The following is a 20,990-nucleotide window of genomic DNA, read 5'->3' as shown; positions in this document are numbered from 1 at the left end:
GTGTGGCCCAACTCCATGTCCTTAGCCCTGCCATGGAACTGGGATGGATGGATAGATAGGGGAGTGGACAGATAGTGTGCAGGTGGATGGACAGAGAAGTGAATGTGTGGATGGATGGATGGATGGATGGTTGGGTAGATAGATAGATAGATGGAAATGTGGGTGGATGGATAGAGGGAGAGAGAGATGGAAACATGGGTGGTTGGACAGACAGACAGGTGCAAAGGACAAAAGTTACCTTGAGGGCCTCTGTAGTGCCTTTCATAGCACCAGCAATGTAGTAAGTGTTCAGTAAATATTCCCTGGTTTTTTCAGTTTGAAATACAATGACGCTGCTTTAAATTTTGCATGAGTAGAAGGCCAGGCCAGTACCATGGTGCCTACTCCTTAGCCCCTGCACCGTTGTTACCGGGGGCCCCTTCTGCAGAGCTACTCAGATACCAGAATGTTCCGCCCTGGAGTGAAGATGCAGCTCAGAGCCCGGGGCTCAGACGCTGCCGCCACCTTGCCCTTCCTGCTTTTCGGCTTCTGTACCTGACTCAAGAACAGCAGTCTCTGCAGTGCTGACCCCCCGGTCCCCAGCCCAGGGAAGGAACAGCACCCTGGCTTCCCCAGCAGGGCGTTTTTCTCCCTGAGTGTGCAGGTTGTAACTCCACGTTCTCTCCCCTGTGTGCTGCTTGTCACCGTGTTCAGCCATCCACTTGCCTGGCAGTCAGTGAGTGCGCACTGTGTGACAGGGATGAACAAGCAACTTCTGGAAGCATCTGGCCCCGCCCCCAAACACCAGCATCTTGGCTCTGGGCTGTGACTGAGCAGGGTAACCACCTGGAATGTTTGAAAAGGTGTACACAGGAGCAGCGTGTTTGACTTGGACACACACACACATGTGTATATAGGTCCCTAAATGCCCCCCAGGGGACTGGTCCCAGGACCTCTGGGGATACCAAAACCCAAGCCAAGTCCCTCATATGAAACGGCATGGCATTTGCACACCATCCTGTGGAGCTGAAATCACCTCTAGAGTACCTGTGATTCCTAACACAGAGCCCAGCCGCACATCACTTCACTCCAGTGGGTTCAGCGCAGTCCTCAGTGTGGGGCACATTCAAGTTTTGCTTTTTGGAATTTTCTGGAATTTCTGCTGCGCAGTATTTCCCATCCACGGTTGAATCCATGGTGCAGAGGCTGTGTTTGCTGGCTCCGGCCCCACCCGCTGCAGTCCTCACAGATCTCTCAGTGAACGCCAGGCATCCCCAAGGGCCACCTCGGGGGCCATGGCTGGGCACTGCCCCCTCAGCTGGCGCTGTGAGTGCAGCTGAGGCCTCATCCCGCTATGAGCTCCGGACCTCCCCTCCTCCCAGGGGGGCCCTGTTGAGGGCCATCAAGCCTGTAGGGGCCCAGGCTGGGCATGGAATGAGTAGCGGGACCACACTCAGAGGCCCTCCCCTCCCACCCGGAGATAGAAACCCTGCCCTCTGCCGCTTCCCTGAGAGGCGGGCCCAGGTCGCTGTCCCAGTGGAGCCCCCCCCACCCAGCCCATCAGGCAGGCCTGAGCATCCAGGTCCCTCAGGGACAGACTTCACCTGCGTCGCGGTGGGTAGAAATGAACAGAAGAAGCCTCCCTCCCTGCAGACCCTCCTGCATCCTTGTTGAGAGAAGCAGCCCCTGGGTGCCCACAGCCCTGCCACTTCTCCCCGACGACACGTGTCCTGCTGGGGAGTGGGAGCAGGGACTCCAGGGGTGCATGGCGTGGGGGAGGGGCGGCCCGGCAGGATGAGGCTGCTGGGCTCCATGCACTCCGACCTCAGACGTGGCGGGGGCGGGGGGGTTTCAGCAGGGTGGTCTCTGCTTTCCCCACCCCCTTCCTAATTCGGTGCCGTGACAGCGCCCCCTGTTTCGTTCCCTAGCGTGGATAACTCTGAAGACCCCGTGTACGAGAGCCTGGAGGAGTTCCATGTTTTCGTCCTCGCGCACATACTAAGAAGACCGATCGTCGTGGTGGCGGATACGATGTTGAGAGACTCAGGGGGGGAAGGTAAGTTCCTTGAAGACAGGCATTTCCCTTGTGACCCCCCCCAAAGCACAGCCTCCCAGCTTGGGAGCAGACAGCACACATGAGGGCCAGCTAGCGCCACCCCACGCGCACAGGATGCGTTCTCTGCTCAGTTCCTCTAGGTGACGGTTTCCTTTTCCTTCCTGGTGGAGGCAGCGATTCCTCTTGGCCTGCATGGCAGTAGCAAGTGGCCATGGGAAATCTGGCCTTGAGCCAGCCAGGGCTGAGCCCAGAGGGGCTCCTGGCCCCCGTGGTGGGCTGAGTGCAACAGAGTGCACCTTTTTGCAGGCACATGTGTGAAAGAGGAAAGGCGGGGAGCCAGCATGGAGTCACTGGGCAGGGCTGTGGTCGGGTCGGAGCTGACAGGGCAAGAGCCCAGCACTGCGCGTGTTTGCAGATGCCCCGGCTTCAGCCATCCCCACAGCCTTCCAGAGCGCACGCTGGCTGGAAAGAGCCAGGGATGATGTGCCCAGGAAGGCAATGAGGGACACCCCCGGCCCCATTGCACCTGCTCCTCACCGGGCATTCCTCCTGGCTCTCAGCCCCGCCCTGTTTGTTTTCACGTCTGTCACCAGCCTGAGCCAGTTCTCTCTTGGTGCCACATTTCCCCTTTCAGCCCTTTTGTAAGATGGCCCTGTCCACAGAAGTTCTCGCCTTGCTAGGAGAGACAGATCGACAGACACAGAGTCCCCAGTGACGTGTCCCTTCAGCCCCACTTAAATGTAAAGGTGCACCCTGGCAAGAGTCACCAGCCCTCCACAAGCCCTGCCAGCCAGAGCCCGGCTCCTCGCGCTGTCACGGCTCCCTTCCCTCTGCTGCCACCTTGTCGCCGCAGAGCCCCGCTCCTCACAGCCCCCCCTTGTCTGTGTTGACAGCATTCGCGCCCATCCCCTTCGGGGGGATTTACCTGCCCTTGGAGGTCCCTCCCAACAGATGCCACTGCTCGCCTCTGGTTCTGGCCTACGATCAAGCTCATTTCTCTGCCCTGGTGTCCATGGAGCAGAGAGACCAACAAAGAGAACAAGGTAAGCCCTGCTCTGGCTCCGCGGGGCACCCTGGGAGGGGACGCGGCGGGGTGGCAGGGCAGAAGCTGGAAGCTGAATGTGGACACCCCCCAGTGGGCACACCCAGCAATGATGCTTTTTGCTTAAGGCCACCAAAGGCATGTATAAATGTTTGCATTGGCAAAACCAATGTGAAAGACTCAGGAAATGAATAACCCCACTGCCTTTGAACAGCCTTCACCGTTGCAGCCTCCCGTGTGTATCCATAGTTAACATGGGTCTTATTAGGCCGCCGTGTAAATTTGATAAAAAAAAAAAAAGATGGGGGGGTCTTTCTAGAGTGGGCACTGGCCTCCCGGGAGCCACCGCCCACGTTTGTAGATCAACGTGGAACACGGACACTTTGCCTCCCGGGCTCTTGCGCTCCGGTGGAGGGTTGAGGAGCAGCCACTGAGACTGTTTGACCTGCAGCACCCCAAGTGGGTACCAGCCAGTGCTTTACAGAAAAGTGCCTGCCACCGCCCTCCCTTCACAGGCCAGGCCTCCAGGGACAACCGGACCTCAAGCCTCTGACAGAGGCAGCTCAGACGCGCCCACTGTGCGTGTCAGTGTCAGTGTGTGCCCCCAACTCAGGGCTGGCGTCCCCAGCCTGCTGGCTTCTGGCAGGACGACTCAGGGCAGGTGGCACCCGTGCGCCCCAAGGATCTTCACACCTTGTAACCTTGTCTGTTGCTGCTTACAAACAGGCCAGGTGTGCGGCCGAACAGAGCAGTTCTGCCCAGCAGGCCGCACAGTTAGGAGTCTGTTTTCCATGCTTAACTCACAGGTACCTCGGCTGCTAAGCTCCCTTTTCATCTTCCACAGGCCAAATCGATGACTGTATTTCACTCCCCATACATTTCACAAACCATGTTTTTTCGTACCACGTTCATTTACAATAAACCAAGCCAATCCATTTTTAAGCAGAAATTTACCTAAACATATTATGAATAGTATTAAATATTCCACTTACATTACTTTTATACTATAATTTTGGTAATATATGTAGGTACTGCAAAAAGCTCATGCACAAGTTCATGGAAAATTCAATTAAAAGATCAGTTTATTTTGTACCAAAAATGTTTAAATTAATATGGTTTTCATAATATGTATTTTCCATAAACTTTCTGAATACCTCTCAGAATATCCAAAATAGTGATTTTTATGCAGAATCGCTTTTTTTAACTTTTATTTAATAAATATAAATTTCCAAAGTATAGCTTTTGGGTTACAGTGGCTTTTTCCCCCCATAACCTCCCTCCCACCTGCAACCCTCCCATCCCCCGCTCCCTCTCCCATCCCACAGAATCACTTCTTTATCAGACACCAAACTGGCCCAGCTGTGTCCCTGTATGAATGCAATACAATGAGGCCTAAATGCGCGCTTGCGCTCTCTCGCTCTCTCTCTCTCTCTCTCTCACACACACACACAAGATGAATGCCTGTAACACTGGTGTAGTCTGGATAGGATGTCTGTAACACTGGTGTAGTCTGGATAGGAGCGGTGGACTATCTCGAGGTTACTGCCACGGTTGTGATACTGTTCTGCAGTTAAACAGGTGCCGCCATTGGAGAGAACGGGGTGACACAGTCACAGCACCCCTCTGTACTGTTTCTTACAATTGCCAGTTCTTTAATCACCTCACGATAGAAACTTTAATTTTTAATTGCTCTTAGAATGTGATAAACATACATCGAGTAGCAGTAATATTAAAGGCCTAAAATGGTTAGAAAGCCTAATTTACGAGTGTTCCTGACTACTTAAAATAAAGACACGGGCAGTGGTTTGGATAAGCCACTCTCTTAATTGGCCTTCCTAAGAACCAAGTTTTGGTTTCATAGATTTTTGTCTATTATTTACTTTCAGTTTCATTGATTTCTCCTCTTTATTGCTCCTCTTTTCCTCCTTGCTTTGTGTTTGCTTTGCTGTTCTTTTTCTTGAGCTTATTCTTTTTCTAAATTTAAGGCAGAAATTTAGCTTATTACATCTGATCTAATTATGCATTTCAGTACTGTGCATTTCCCCCTTTGCACTGCTGAAGCTGCACCACACAGTTTTGATGTGTTATATTTTCATTTCCATTCTGCTCAAATGTTTTACAATTTCCTCTGAGGATTCCTCTGACCCCGTGGATTAATTAGAAGCTTGTTATTTATAAGTTCCAAATATCTGGAAATGCTCCCACGTGGGTGGCAGGGGCCCAAGTACTTGGGCCACCTTCCCCTGCCCTCCCAGGCTTGTTAGCACAGAGCTGGATCAAAGCGGAGCAGCCAGGATTTGAACTGGCGCCCCAGTATGGGATGCTGGCGTCACGGGCAGCGGCTTAGCTCACTAGGCCACAACACCAGCCCCTGCTACTGATTTACAGTTTCATTCAGTGATGGTTTGAGAACAAACGTTTTATGACTTCTATTCTAAATGTGCTAAGATTAGTGAACACTACGTTCTATCTTGGTGAACGGTCCATGGAAATTGGGGGAAAAATGTGAATTCTGCTCTTGCTGAGTTCGCCAAATGTCAACGAGTCCAAGTTCTCTGATATTGTAGTTCAGCTCTTTACATCAGACTGATGCTTCTGTGTGCTTACTTTCTCCCCTCTACTTGCTCTCGCGATGCTGAGAGAAGGGTGAAGTCTCCGGCTGTGATACACTTGCCTATATAGATGGCAGCACCAGCCGCTGTTTCAGGCATCCACTGGGAGTCTGGGGATGCATCCCTGTGGATAAAGGGAGCCTACTGTATTTGCTCCATGTGCACTTTGAAGCATGCTGTTGGAGCACGCCCACACATATCACTATGTCCTCTTAGAGAACAACCCATTATCATAGCGTCACGTTCCTCTTCTGTTTGGTGACAGTCCTCGGCTGGAGTCTGCTTTATCTGAGATTAGCATGGATACCCCAGAGTTTTCTTTTTTATTATTAGTGAATATCTTTTAACCCATGTGTGTCTTTATATTTGCTTGTTTTTTTTTTAAAGATTTATTTTGTTTGAAAGGCAGAGTTAGAGAGAGAGAGAGAGAGAGAGGCAGAGAGACAGAGAGACAGAGAGGTCTTCCATCTGCTGGTTTACTCTCCAGATGGTCGTAACGGCCAGAGCTGTGCTGATCCGAAGCCAGGAGCTTCTTCTGGGTCTCCCATGCAGGTGCAGGGGCCCAAGGACTTGGGCCATCTTCTACTGCTTTCCCAGGCCACAGCAGAGAGCTGAATTGGAAGTGGAGCAGCCAGGACTCAAACCGGCCCCTATATGGGATGCCGGTGCTACAGGCGGCAGCTTTACCCACTAGGCCACAGTGCCGGCCCCTGTGTCTTCATATTTGTAATGGGGTTCTTGTACAACGTGTATACTTTCTATGCAAACTGACTGTCTTCTTCCAGTTGGCATATTGGCCATTTACATTTAATAGCATTAGTGGTAAGGTTGGATTAAATAATCTACCATCTTCCTAGCTCTTTTCTGTGTGTTCCATCTGTTCGTTCTTCCTTTTGTTTCCCTTTCATTATCTTATTTTGGCTTAATGGAGCTTTTTAATGGTTTTATTATCTCCATTGTTGACTTATTATTGAATTTCCATTCTAATTGTTGGTGGTTTCCCAGTAAACATCTTTAATGACAAAATTCTATTTTCAAGTAATATTACTCTATTCCGTGTGTTGTGTGAGAATATTACCTGTGTGTTCCCAGTCCCCTCCTTGCACCATTTGTGCTACCATTATCATTTTACTTCTACATCTGAGCCAGCGCTGTGGCTCAATAGGCTAATCCTCCGCCTTGCGGCGCCGGCACACCCGGTTCTAGTCCCGGTCGGGGCGCCGGATTCTGTCCCGGTTGTTCCTCTTCCAGGCCAGCTCTCTGCTGTGGCCCAGGAGTGCAGTGGAGGGTGGCCCAAGTGCTTGGGCCCTGCACCCACATGGGAGACCAGGAGAAGCACCTGGCTCCTGGCTTTGGATCAGCACAATGCGCCGGCCGCGGCGGCCATTGGAGGGTGAACCAACGGCAAAAGGAAGACCTTTCTCTGTCTCTCTCTCTCACTGTCCACTCTGCCTGTCAAAAAAAAAAAAAAAAAAAAAAAAAAAAAAAAAAAAAAAAACTTCTACATCTGCCATAAAGACTTGACACACTGCTACCATCCTCACTGTAGAATGGGATTTCCCAGAGCAATTTTTAAAAGAAAAACTGCATTGCATTTTCTTTTCATGTTTGTTCCATTTCCATCACTCTTAGTTGTATAAATCCAAGTTTCTTCTTGTAGTAAATATCTTCTTCCTGATGAATTTCCTTGAACATTTCCTGTGGTGCAGGTAGCTGTTCAGACAGTGGATTTGCTTGTTTCTATTTGAGAAAGTCTTATTTACCCTTCCGTTTCAGTGATAGCTTAGCTGTGTACAGAACTCTGTTAGCAGGTGTTTTCTTTCAGCACTTTAAATAAATTACTCCGTTATCTTCCAACCTACTTGATCATGAAAAGTCTGCTGTAGTTCTGTCTTTGTCTATATATAAGGTGCCTGTTTTCTATGGCTGCCTTGAAGATTTCTCCTTTGTCTTTGATTTTCAAATGTTTTAAGAAGCCGTGCACAGGAATTTTGCTGTTTGGTGTTCTCTTGGATTTATGGTAATATTTGATGCTGATTTTTGAAAAATGCCGTCTGTCCTGTTCTCTCTCTCTCCTTCTGGGACTGTGTTTACACCGACCTCAATGTTATCCCGAGGCTCTTGGGTGTTCTGTTGGATTTCTCACCTCCGTCCCCCACCTTTTTCCTTCCAGTTTGGGTAATTTCTACTGGCATAGCTGATGTTCGCAGTCTCTCTTCTCAGCTGTGTAAAGCCAACTGATCAGCCACTCACAGTCATCCTTCGTCCATATCAGTTTGTTCATTCCTAGCTTTCCCCTCGATTCCCTTACAGATCTGTTCTCTCTGCTGAAATCAAACATCAGATCCTGTGAGGCATCACCTTCCCTGTCAGCCTCGGTAACACGCCAGTCAGGTGTGCTAGATTCCCCATCCGACGGCCTCAACACCTGTGTCATATGGTCTCTCGTACATGTGCTGGCCTTTCCGTGTCTTCGTAAGCCTCACTGTTTTGTCTTGTTGGAAGCCGAACGTCTTCAGCAGGACGAGAAAGGCTGAGTGAATCGCCTTTCCTTCCGCGAGTCTTCGTGTCCAGGTTTGAATCAGGACAGCTAGGGGAGCTCCCCTTCCTCCCACAGTCCAGGACTCCGCGCCTGCCTGAGACAGACACTCATTAGAATGACAGACATTGCCCTGGCCCCCACCCCCACCCCCAGCAGAGATAGGACAGAAAAATCTGTGGAGGAGCCTTCTCGGAATTCTTGCCAGTCTTTTGTGAGCGCGAGAATGGGTCCTGTGGTGAGGAGCCTGCAGGTGCACACAAGTTTGCTTTGTATCCTCACCCCTCAGGGTTCCGTGTTATTTCACCAGTACACTCCTAGCAATTTAACAACTTTAGTTGAATTCTTCCTACTGGGGTCCAGCTGAGTCCCCGCCTGAGCTCACAGCCACCTCTCCGGGGCACCGGTTCTTCCTTAGATCTGGGGCTTAGCTGGTCCCCCTGCGACTTCAGCTGTCTGTGCCTAGAGACAGGCTGTGTGTTTGTGCTTCCTCTGACTTGCTGTTGTTGGAATACACAATACTCTCCCAAACAGAAATCAGATGTCTCCATTCTTTTTTGGAAAACAAGTATCTAAAATGTCCAGCCTGGTCTGAGGGGATGTCTCCGTGTTTCCAGGCTAAGAGACGGAAGAGAGTCCTGTCAAAAACAAAACAAATTTTAAAACCCTCTCCAAGCTGATTTTGAAATGCACCTGCTATTGCGGACATCCGCCACCAGGGGGCAGCCCGCCGCGTGGCTACGCCTCTGCAGAAAGAGTTTCCAACAGAAAGGTCAATGTGTACGTTGAAAGAGACCGAGGCCTCCGAGGACACTCCGGGCCCTGCGGCCCCAGCCCTCTGTGGAGGCGGGTCCCCAGAGCGCCGGCACCTGCCTTTACCCGCTGGGTCATTTCAGGCGCGCGGCTCGGGTACTACCAGGTGTTTTCCAACCACCCACCAGCAGGGGGCAGAAGGCAGCAGTTCCAGCCCAGCAGGTGGGGACCAGAATTCCCAGGAGCCCTGTGGGAGAAAGAGGAGAGTGACTGGGGTGGGTGTGAAGCTGTGCAGGTTTCAGTGGTTTCTCCGAAACAAATAAGCCCAAATCGCAGCGCTTCACACACAAGCTGAGTTCCCACGCAAATCATCTGGAACGGGGTGCTGATTGGCAGGCGGCTCTTCTCCCAGGGAGCGCCACCGCCCTCCAAGGCGAAGGAGGGGGCAGAGGGCGCCCTGCTGCTAACCGCATCCCCCAGCATCGCCTCTGCCCGGGGGCGCCTGCCCCCTCCCGCACGTAGCAGCTCTACCCTGGGCCCGGCCTGGACAGCCCGAACCACAGAGCCCCAGGGCACCTGCAGCAACCGCTAAAAGATTGTTCTAGGACAGTCTTTTCCAAGTTTGCCTGATTTTTAAGAACCGTGGCGGGGATTGGGGGGGGGGGGGGTCCTTGTCCTGGACGTCCTAGTTTGGCTCGTCTGTGCGTGGGCACCTGGACCTCCGCTACTTTCACAAGGCCAGAGGTCGGTGCTGGGGGGTGGGGAGCCGGGCTTCTCCTCGCTGTTGGCCAGGACGTGGCCGAGGCCCTGCCTCTGAGCGAGCCCTGTGACTGCGGTGGGCGGAGCTCGCCCCCAGTGGGAGCGCCTGCTCGCCCTGGCTGAGCCGCGAAGCGGGGGGCCACTAGGCTCGCGTTTTCTCTCTGGCAGTACTCGAGGGCAGCGCCGGGTCGGGTCTGGTCAGCGCCCCTGGCGTTCAGGCCTCCATGCGGTGCGGAGCGGCTGGAGAAGGCTGTGGTGCACTCACAGGGTCCACGGGGTGCCGTCTCCCGCCCCTTCCCGCCGCTCATCCTGGAGAACACCCCTGCAGGAGGTGGCTGCGCCCAGGTGGAGCCCTAGCCCCCTCTCCATACTCCCCTGCACCTCCAGGAAGACCTCCTACCTGCCCTTCGCCTCTCCTCCTCCCCGGGCTCACCTCTCCCTGACACCGGGGCTTTCCCACCTGCTTAAGTGGACCCAGCCCAGATGAGCTCCCCTCCCCACCCCGGGAAGAGGCTGGGCTGCTCCATGGGTCCCAGGCACTGACACAGACATGTGTCCCCAAGTCATGAACCAGTAGAGGTCAGCAGATGGGCCCAGCCCCAGGCCATCTGCAAGGAGGCCACGCCCCACATGTCTCAGCCTACAGGGTCCTTCCTCAGCAACCCCAGGAGCAGCAATAGCGTCTTCCCATCCCAGTGCCCAGTGGGGACCTGCCATGGGCTGCCTCCAGCCGCCCCTCAACACCTGCAAAAAACCGCAGAGCTTCTGGGGGGGCCGCTGCTGCTTCTACTCTTCCTGTGGCACCGATGCGCCTGTAGGCGTCCATGGGGTTGACTCAGCACGGAGACCCCCTGGTCCTCCCTGGGGAGTGCCAGGGCTCCCGGGCCTGGGCCTAGGAGCTGCCTGGCACCCCATCTCCTCTGTTGCAGCCGTGATCCCCCTGACGGATTCCGAGCACAAGCTGCTGCCGCTGCACTTCGCAGTGGACCCGGGGAAGGACTGGGAGTGGGGGAAAGACGACAAGGACAACGCCCGGCTGGCCCAGTAAGACCCCGCCCCCCCTCCTCACCCCATGGGCTGGGCTCCCCCGGGGACAGACGGCAAGCGCATGGGCAGCCCGCTCACTGGGTATGTGTTCTCTCACCAGCCTCATCCTGTCTCTAGAAGCCAAGCTGAGCCTCCTGCACAGCTACATGAATGTGACGTGGATCCGGATCCCCTCTGAGACCCGGGTGAGCCCTGCCAGGCCGCTCGCCTCCAGGGGCGCCTGCAGCCCGGCAGTCCCCACCCCCGTGCCCAGCCTGGAGCGCGAATGCATGCGGGCAGAGCATGCATCTCAGGGAGGGGTGTGTGTGTGTGTGTGTGTGTGCGCGCACACGTGTGCACGTGTCCCCTTATTTTCTGCAGGAGAGGCATAAACACGCCCACTCAGAAAACAAACCGTAGGCAAGTCACAACACAAAGCTATCTCTGCTGGGATCAGAACACAACGTGCAGCCGCAGAGCAGATTAATTACCAGCTGTGTGTGGGTCCTTGGAAAAGCCGAGCAGCGCGCTGGGAGGCAGAGCTGGCTGGGTTGGGGGACGGCAGAAGGGGCTGCCAGGGCTCCAAGAGGCTGACCGATGTTTGTGTAATCTCAGTGGTCCACTCCCAGGGCAAGGGATTTGTAAAAACAGCTTGCAAATAACTGGCCCTGCCCAGACACCAGTGTACTTGGGCGTGAACTGGGGCTCCTAAGGAGGCCTTGCAAGTACCTGGCACGGAGCCAGCACCTGGGTGCTGCTGGGTGGTGCTCAGAGCAGGCTCCACTTCCGCTCTACCTGCACTGTTCACAGGGCTGCCGCAGGCTGCCGCCGCCGCCCCATTTAACAGAGGGCACGAGCCAGTCACCCACCCACAGATGGGATCACCGCCCACAGATGGTGATGAGGCCTAGGCGGTCCCACGCACCCTGCCTTCTGGGTGACTCAGCTCCAAGAGTCAACCCTCTCTTGCACCTGCTTGAGGGTGGGAGGCAATGAGCCTTCTCCCAGGCTCCTCTTCAGCAGCCCTAGAGAGCCAGCTCAGACAGGACCCTTTGCCACGGCACCCATCACCCAGTGATGCTAGTTCAAATCCTCTGCTCCCCTGGGATGGTCTCTCCACGGAGCAGCAGTAGGTGCTACCTGCACCCTCCACAAACCCTCAGATCCTGGTCTGGCCCCCGGCCCCTTCCCTCCGGCCATGCCCTCCTGGCTGCCTGAGCAGGGTCAGGGGGTCTCACCCCCAGTGTCCACCCCCACAGGAGGCCAAGTCTGACAATGGCAGCATCTTTTCTACCCAGACCTACCCCAGAGTCCTTCTCCAACTGCCACCTCACATGGCCACACTCAGAAAGGAACCCCTAAAACAACTTGCCATGGCTGAATCCCAGTGGTGTGTGATCCAAGAAATGGGGTTCTGAGGGCCAGAGTTCTATATCCTCCTGCCCGGCGGGAGGGAGACCATCTTTGTAGGAGAAACCTTTTGTGCAGGTGAGACGCCATCCCCACCTGGAGGCCTTGAACTTTATAAACAGAGGCCAGCAAGGGGAGGGGGAGGCTTCCGTGTGGTCAAGCAGGCATTGTGGCCAGGCGCGGGAATTCTCCAGTGTGCCAGGTTGTGAGGCTCAAAGCCAGGGGCCTTATCTTACCCTACCCGCAGTCCCGACTCAGCGTTCCAGGAGAGGCAGTGAGCCCCGGCCACATGGCCAGATGGCACGCGCAGGTGGGGCGGTTCCCAGAGCCTTCTGCAAACGCCGGCAAACCTGTCTGTCCATTACACCTGCAGGGCAGCCCCCCCACTCCCCATAAGCACCCCGTATACCAGGGGCCTCGCGTCAGCCTCACATAGCACAGGGCAGGCCAGCCGTCCTAACCCTAACTCGCCTTCTCTGCCCGCAGGCGCCCCTGGCGCAGCCAGAGTCCCCGACGGCCTCGGCGGGCGAGGATGTGCAGTCCCTGGCCGACTCGCTGGACTCGGACCGCGACTCGGTGTGCAGCAGCTCCAACAGCAATAACGGCAAGAACGGTAAGGACAAGGACAAGGAGAAGCAGCGCAAGGACAAGGACAAGACGCGCGCGGACTCCGTGGCCAACAAGCTGGGCAGCTTCAGCAAGACGCTGGGCAGCAAACTCAAGAAGAACATGGGCGGCCTGGGCGGCCTGGTGCACGGCAAGATGGGCCGCGCCGGCTCGGCCAACGGCAAGCACGGCGACGCGCCCGAGCGCGCCAAGGAGAAGAAGGCCAAGGCGCGCAAGGGCAGCAAGGAGGAGTCGGGCGCGTCGGCCAGCACGTCGCCGTCCGAGAAGACCACGCCGTCGCCCACCGACAGGCCCGCGGGCGCGTCGCCGGCCGAGAAGGGCGGCGGGCCGCGCGGCGACGCCTGGAAGTACAGCACGGACGTGAAGTTGAGCCTCAACATCCTGCGCGCCGCCATGCAGGGCGAGCGCAAGTTCATCTTCGCCGGCCTGCTGCTCACCAGCCACCGGCACCAGTTCCACGAGGAAATGATCGGCTACTACCTGACCAGCGCGCAGGAGCGCTTCAGCGCCGAGCAGGAGCAGCGGCGCCGCGACGCCGCCACCGCCGCCGCCGCGGCCGCGGCAGCCGCCGCCGCCGCCGCCTCGTCGTCCTCCTGCTCCACAGCCAAGCGGCCACCGCGCAGGCCGGACGCCGAGGGTGCGCCGGGCCCCGAGCGCGCCTCGCCGGGCCCGCCGGCCGGGCAGCCCACGCAGCTGGTGCTCAAGCTCAAGGAGCGCCCGAGCCCCGGGCCTGCGGCGGGCTCCAGGGCGGCGAGGGCGGCAGCGGGCGGCGCGGCCTCCCCGGGCCCCGGCGGCGCGCGACGCGCGGGCGCCAGCGGACCCGCCCCGGGCCGCAGCCCGCCAGCGCCGGCGCGCCAGAGCGTCATCCACGTGCAGGCGGCGGGCGCCCGGGACGAGGCGTGCACGCCGGCCGTGGGCCCGCTGCGGCCTTGCGCCACGTACCCGCAGCAGAACCGCTCGCTGTCGTCGCAGACCTACAGCCCGGCCCGCGCCGCCGCGCTGCGCACGGTCAACACGGTGGAGTCGCTGGCGCGCACCGGGCCCGCGACCCTCCCGGGCGCCGCGGGGCCCGCGAGCGCGGCCGAGCCCAAGTCGCAGACCTACACCAACGGCTTCGGCGCGGCGCGCGACGGCCTGGAGTTCGCCGACGCCGACGCGCCGGCCGCGCGCTCGAACGGTGAGGGCGGCGGCGGGGGTCCCGGGCCGGCGCAGCGGCGCTGTCAGCGCGAGAACTGCGCCTTCTACGGGCGCGCCGAGACCGAGCACTACTGCTCCTACTGCTACCGCGAGGAGCTGCGGCGGCGGCGCGAGGCGCGCGCGGCCCGGCCCTGAGCGCGCGGCGCGCCCGCGCGCGGGTCCCTCTGCGCCCCGCCGGTGGCTCTCTCTCCTACGCGCCCTGGTCCGCCCGGAGGCCGGCGCCGCCTCCGTCAGTGCTGTGTACGTGTTTGGTCAAACGTTCTCATGGTGCCTGAACCTACACTGACGCCACTCAGGTAGTAGACGGATAGGAAACAAGTCATACTGTCGGAAGTGGGTGTGCTGGCGTAGCCTCTGCCTCGTAACCGTGGAAACTCAATAGCCATTGCCAGAGTATTTTTGTTCCTCGAAAAGAGAAATAAAGAAATTCGCAGCCCTTTGTTTTTAGAAGGGAGTGTTTTACATGCTTTTTTTTTTTTTTCTGGTTCTTTTTTTTTTTTTTTAACCCTGACCCGGCGACTGACCTCTTCCAAGGAGCGGTCACTCGTGTGCGGTTGGCGGCGCCCAGGGTTTAAGAGCAAGCGCGCGGCCTGGGGCTGGGGTGCGGGCCCCCCACCACCGGCCTCCCGCGGCGCTTCGGGAAGACAGCGGCCCCGCGCGCCGGGCCAGCCGCGGGGAGCGGCCCCGGACGAACTACCTCGCGGGGCGCAGGGACGGGCAGCTCCGGGGACGCGAGCCTCCCACACACAGGGTCCGAACTCACGACTCGGGGTTGCCTGTGGCGGGGCAGCCCCCGCACAGATCTGGGCACCAGAGCCTCCTGCAGCCGACAGTCGCCACCACGGCCAGGGAGGAGTCGGGCGGTGACCCCTTGGGGCCCCTTGCGGAGCCCCCACGAGGCTGCCCCTCTTTCCAAAGGGAAGGGGCGGAGGGAAGCCGGGAAGGAGCCCCCCCACACACACACACCCACCTGCACCTGTCTGGGTTCAGCCAGGTAGCGGGGCTCCAGGTGATGGGGCCCTGCCCCTGGCTTCGGAACACATGGAACGAGCAGCCAAATCCCTGAACGGTCTCTTTTTTTGGTGCCTCCTAACATTTCTTGAGGAAATAAATAAATAACAAAAATGTGTCCTTAGCTACCCTGTTCCGAGCAGCAATATGCAGCCTCTTGCTTCCAAGATTACCTCTGGAGAACGCCGGTCCCGGCCAAGGACACCGAGGACCGCAACCCGCCTCACCAAGGGAAGCTGGGTAAGAAGGGTACAAATCCTCACCGACAGAAGCATCCTTTCAAACCTGCGAGAGCCTTAGCGCCGCCTCTGCGCGTCCCGGGGAAGACGGGGAAGGCGCCCGGCGCGGCGGAGTGCGCCCCTCTCCGCGGGAGCCGCGCACAGCGGCCCACAGCCCACGCGAAGAACGCGGGGAAGAGGAAATGGGGAGGGGCCTTTAGGTTTTTTTTACCTGTTTGAAGAGTTACAATAAAACAACTGAGTATCTCCTGTCATTCTTTTTGTTTTTCATTATTCCACGGCATGTGGACTTTTGGATAATTTATTCAAGTTTTGCACATGTGGTTCCTCGAATCGAAATTATTTATGAAACAAACGCTTTAAGAAGTTATTTTTTCCCCCAAGTTTTACTTTTCATGCTGAATGATACTTTCAAGGTGTGATCGTTCCCAACACCCACATACCTGGTCTGGCTGTGGTTGTAAATGCTCCCGTTGAGGGCCTGTGGCAGCCCTCTGCTCTGATTCTTCGGGTCTCCCGGCAGCTGCTTCGCTGCCAGCGCTGTGAGGCCGCAGGAAGCCCGCTCCGTAAATGTGCATCCAGACACCAAGCTCAGCACACAGGCAGGCAGGAAACATAAAGTAAGGGTTTTTTTTATTTTTTTTTATTATAGTGTTAAAACAGCCAACAAGAAATTTCCAAAACCAGCTAAGCAAATCTTTTGTTTTTTCTCATGCTCTCTGCCAGGTTCAAAAAATAAATATATGGGAACTGAGAATAAATGTGGTCTGTTGTCATAAAGGGAAACCTTCCACATGCAGAGTAATCTTTTGTGTGAGTATTTTTTTTAACTCATGACCTATTCTGGCTCCTGGCATCTCTAAGTCAGCTCCGCCCACCACCATCTGTACCATGAACAGGAGCCCGAGATCAGTCCCTGGCCGGTCACCAGGCAGGCCAGCCACGCCGGGGCACCTGGCAGCTGGCACGTAACTCTGCCTCCATGTCACTGAGAGCAGCCATTTCCTTTGGTGAGGGAAGTGCACCTGGCCTTCCTCCAAACAGTATTCACAGTGCCGGGGTGCAAGCACCAGCCCTGTGTGTGCTGGGCCTGTGACGGACAGCACGGCCATGTCGTTCAGGAAGCTCTGGTCAGAGGCCCCATGACCCCATGACCTCATGAGACAGGACTGCTAGAAACTGGGTCCATGACTGTGGCCGCCCTGGCAGACCCCGCCTATCCGATCTGGCCCAGCTTCCCCGTGTGGGAAGCAGCCCTGTCTCTAAGTGACAACAAGTTTCCAGAAGGATCCAGATACTTCTAAACCCCTGTGGAGGTTGTTTCAGAAGTTTGCTTCACATTTCCTGCACATGCATCCACTAGGTAAATGCTTTTTTAAAATAATAATAATATACTGTTAAGGAAAGGTGTTTTCGTGTATTCTGTTTGTAGATTTTGTGCTGCATTACGTTGAAATTTTACAAGCCAAACTTAATCTGTACAAAGAAATTATTTTTATATGATTTCAGAACATGCCGCAGAGCAATATTCTGCACCCTTGTTGTAGCAGGGTTGTCCTTGGAAGGGTGAGGAGGTGGGCAGGGGCCCTGCTGGGGGCTCCTGGGGTTTCAGTGCTTTCTGTGGTCTGTGCTAACGCCCCCTGGAGGTGGGACTGTGTAACTGTCTTTTCCTTTTCAATTGAAACTGATTTTCTTTCTCTGGTTCATGGGTGTTGGTTCTGCACCTTTCCTCTCTAGTGAACCCTTGACCTTCACAAGATTACTGTGAACTTCCCTAGTTCTACCCGGTGGCGTCTGAATCTATTCCTTTACAAATTGAATGTTTTCCAAATGGTTTCTCAACTCCAGTAGCTTACTGTCAGGAGTTTGGTGGCTAAAGATACATGGACTCTCCACCTCACCCCCAGGTGCACCCCTCATGCAGGGCCCCCACCTCGTCCCTGGGGAAGGGCCGTGGCTACAATTGCCTTCCCTGCCTTTGTGTCCACAGCTTATTTTGCAAAAACAAACTTGACCTAGCAAAATATATTTCACACTATTTAAGAAAAAGGGCTGTACCTATCAGTGGAGGGAATTTGTGCAAGAAAAAAAAAAAAAAAGACTTTGCCAAACCTTTGTGTGTGTAAGTTGCATTCTGTGTGAGTCCTTTCATTTGCCAGGTGACCTGGGGTAAAGCTGCCGGTGCCCACTGCCGGCTGGGGCCCCCTTTCTGACCTGATCCTTAACTTTCGTCATCTCCATGTGGACTTTACAAATCGCATTCCTCCTGTGTTATTTCCCTAACACTTCCAACAAGTAAAAAAAAATATGTCTCCATGGTTTGGCACATCTTGCCTTGTCTGACCTCATCAGCTCCCCCCTCAGCCCTGCAGGGCTGCGAGTCCAGTTCCCCAGGGCAGGAACACCAGGTGAAGACCCCATAGGTGGCTGGAGCCCCTGGTGCCAGGAACCTGCAGCCCAGTGGTAGCTCTCTGGAGACCTCTGGGTGCTGCCTCCCCTTTCACTTCTAATGGAACTGGCCCATTGCAACAAGGCCGCAGTGGCCTTAGCTCTCTCCTCTCATTGCACGGCACTGCCGCTGCTGGCCCACCGCGAGTGTCTGCAGTGCTGTGTGCTTGATGGGTGGCCGGGGCCAGGCCGGTCTGTCCCAGAGAGGCCAGCAGGCACCTGAAATGCTGAGAGTGCCCTGCTCACCCCAGGAGGCCCCACTGCCACGAGCACTTCCAGCGCTGACCACACTGCAATGCAGGCTTTCCGAGGGCCCGAGCAGTGTGCAGGTGATGTGTTAGTCATACAGGTCACTGCTTTCCCAGAAGACCATGTCCTCCTCTCAACCCCACCCCCAGGCAGAGGAGAGCAGCAGCAGGGGAGAGACCCCTGAGGGCCATCCGTGCACCATGGAGACCCTCGCTTGACCAGGCTGAGATGAAAACATCGCATCACAGGGACAGCACCTAGGCCATTCTCTCCAGACACGCTAGGAAGAGAACCCTTTCTCTTCGTTTTCCAAAAGGATTTGTTGATGTTTGCATTTATATTATTCTTGAAAAAAAGAGGATGCCCACCAGCCCTAAATATATATATATACACACAAAATGATGCACATTGCTTATACTTTTTTATTCCTCCACAAAAGTATCTCAAAGAGATAAATATATAGACATAGAGACATATAAATTATATACTTTAACATACGGTGGAGTATCTGTTGGTTTTAAGAATAAGACATGTATGGGCAGAACCTGCCGGAGACCCAAGCAGCAAGGACTAAGAAGGAGAGCAGCTGTTTGCGAGCAGGTCTGCTGAAGAGAGGGTCTCCCATCACAAAAGCCACGTGCTCACAAAGACCGCCCCCAGCCCAGGACTTCTCCGACCAGGACACACGCACACCATCTGCAGCCACCAGGCAGCCCCTTGCCTCAGGGCCTTTGCTGTTCCTTCTATCTGGAACATTTTCCTCCAGCGAGTCACACAGCTCCCTCTCCGCCACCTGCCAATCTTTGCTCCAGCGCCACCCTTCACCGAGCAAGGACCTCCCTGCACGTCCTCCCTCCCTCTTCCCGGTGCAGCTTGCGCACCTGCCCCATCTGAGCACTGCGACTGTAATTGTCTGTGTATTCATTTTATGCCCCTCAAGCCCTCACAGGCTGTAAGCTCCGTGGGGGCAGGTCTTGTTCCTGAAGCACCCTGGTGCCTACAGCAATGCCTGTCACGTATTGGGCACTAGATAAGTATTCATTGAAGAAAGTGGCTAACTTGACATCTTTCCTCAAACCCCGATTCTCCGCCTGTCCAGACCATGGAGAACTTCAGCTGAACGGTGACTCGGCTTCTGCCCCAGCCCAGGAGCTCGTGACAGCCGGCTGTGGGCACGTCCACCTGGGGGCAGCAGGTGTCCCTGACCGTCTTCCCACTAGGGAGCCCTGGGCTGGGGGAGGCTCAGCTGTTGCAGCGGAGGTGGAAATGGTTTCCTCCGGGGTAGCTCCCAGTCAGGTGCACTGCCGTGGGCTCCCTCACGCCCCTCCGCCAGTCAGTGTAGACCTGGACTGTTCTACAGAAGCCCTCGTAACCCATCCTTGGGTGTCTTCCCATCCCTCCCAGTTCAAACCAGCTGGCAGCGGATGGCTCAGCCCACAGGAAGGAGGCCACCTGCCCTGTAGAAGGACCCACTTCCAGCCCCCAAGAGCAAGGCCACAGGGGGAGAGGGGCAGGTCACCCAGACTAACCAGGGCAGGTGGGTGGCAACAGTGACAGAGCCGGGCGAGCCCAGGTCCCTGGGTGTCCACGGTGTGCACGGAGGGCCAGAGCCTCGACCCCATGGAGCCAAGCAACACGCACCTCCCTGGGCTGAGGTCCCTGCATGGCAGCCTCTGGCACTGCACACACAGTGACATCACCCACAGCCGGGGCTGCCCAGCCCTGCCGCTGAGCTGCCTCCTCCCGCCAGGGGTTTTCACAACTGCCTAACCTTGGCGTTTACTTCTAAGTCCTTTGGCCAAACATATTTTCCTCTTAGAAGTTGTTGGCAAAATACTGTTACGAGCTTCCTATCAGATCTTTGTCCTACTGTGCCCTAATTCAAAAGCTCTGTCCTCTGTTTAATCCTCTCCTATGTTCTTGCCATCTCTCTGGATACCGTGTGTTAGGGTCTCTCGTGGTCATAAGGACCACCCCCTTTGTAGATGCTCAGCGGGCAGGGAGAGGGCCAACAAGCGAGCGTCCCTGCATTTGCCTTGCCACATAAATGCTGTCCCTTGTGTTGCTGCCCGGACAGAGCCCGGGCTCACGCAAACCCTTCCCCTCCCCGTGGCAGGTGCCCAGGGAGCACTGTCTGCCTGTTGGCACAGCTTTCTGCTTGCAGACACTGAACCACCAAATCAATGAGGAATTAGGGTTTGCAGGTGGGAGGGGGGCAGCTTGTCTCCCTCGAGCAAGATCAAAGCTAGTGAGATAACTGTGCGCACCTGCAGGGGGCTCGGCACGTGCACACAGAGGCAAGCCCCACGCTGCCAGAGCCACGCTGGTCTTCCCTGGGCTCCTGGCAGGGACATGCTGGGCTGTTTGTCGTACACAGAAAGGAGCTGGTAGGAGAGAGGGGGCTTCGGGGTCCACACGGGGACGGAGCTCCCAGAAACCGCTCACTGCCTCACCTGTGGAGCCTGGGAGCCATTCACCTCCACCTTTGATGAAATTGGCTCTGTTCACTGAGGCTTGTAGGAGTTCACCATAGCGGAGGACACCGGCACTTGCTCCTCCCCGAGAACCTGCGCTCCGCCCTTTGAGAAAGTCGGTGACTGTCCCGCTCCTCTCTCCTTTCCCTGTGTTTTGTTCTTGTTAATTTCACTGATTTGGGAATGAACCTTTGTTGCTTGGTTCCTCCCATTTATTTGATGACTGTAGACAAAAACAAAACAAAACCACAGAGGCAAAATGGGTCATCCATCACACTACTTTGACCAAGGTGTCCAGAACCCTTTTCTACTTGCGAGTGTTAATTCTGATTCAGTCAGATGCTCTTTGCAGTGTGGTCCATCCTCAAAGCAGAAACGCACTGTGGGAGCTGTCCTGGGGTGGGGGGGGGAGGGTTGGGACTCTGTCAAGTATTAAAGTACTAAACCGACTTTTGCAATATGTAGTAGATCTTGCTGTCATTTTGGAACACTTCCAGTTAACGACTGCGGCCCTTTTTCTAGAAGAACTGTATTTAATTTCTTTCTTTTATGGAAGATGATTTCAAGTA

At 55.7% G+C, this 20,990-nt stretch overlaps 1 protein-coding gene across 1 annotated transcript in view; it reads left to right on the top strand.

Annotated features, from left to right (window-relative positions):
* The window catches only part of OTUD7A (OTU deubiquitinase 7A), a gene marked incomplete in the record, with an annotated part of 157,148 nt that extends 138,774 nt beyond the window's left edge, over window positions 1-18,374 (top strand). The window contains 5 exon segments of the mRNA XM_070053542.1: window positions 1,908-2,035; window positions 2,929-3,078; window positions 10,670-10,784; window positions 10,888-10,972; window positions 12,663-18,374. Coding sequence (XP_069909643.1) covers window positions 1,908-2,035; window positions 2,929-3,078; window positions 10,670-10,784; window positions 10,888-10,972; window positions 12,663-14,135 — 1,951 coding nt within the window.
* Window positions 18,375-20,990: the final 2,616 nt, after the last annotated feature.

Source organism: Oryctolagus cuniculus, chromosome 12 (assembly GCF_964237555.1).
Source record: "Oryctolagus cuniculus chromosome 12, mOryCun1.1, whole genome shotgun sequence".
Lineage (NCBI taxonomy): Eukaryota > Metazoa > Chordata > Mammalia > Lagomorpha > Leporidae > Oryctolagus > Oryctolagus cuniculus.
Note: the sequence above shows the minus strand (reverse complement) of the source record. Positions and strands in the feature narration are given on the sequence as shown.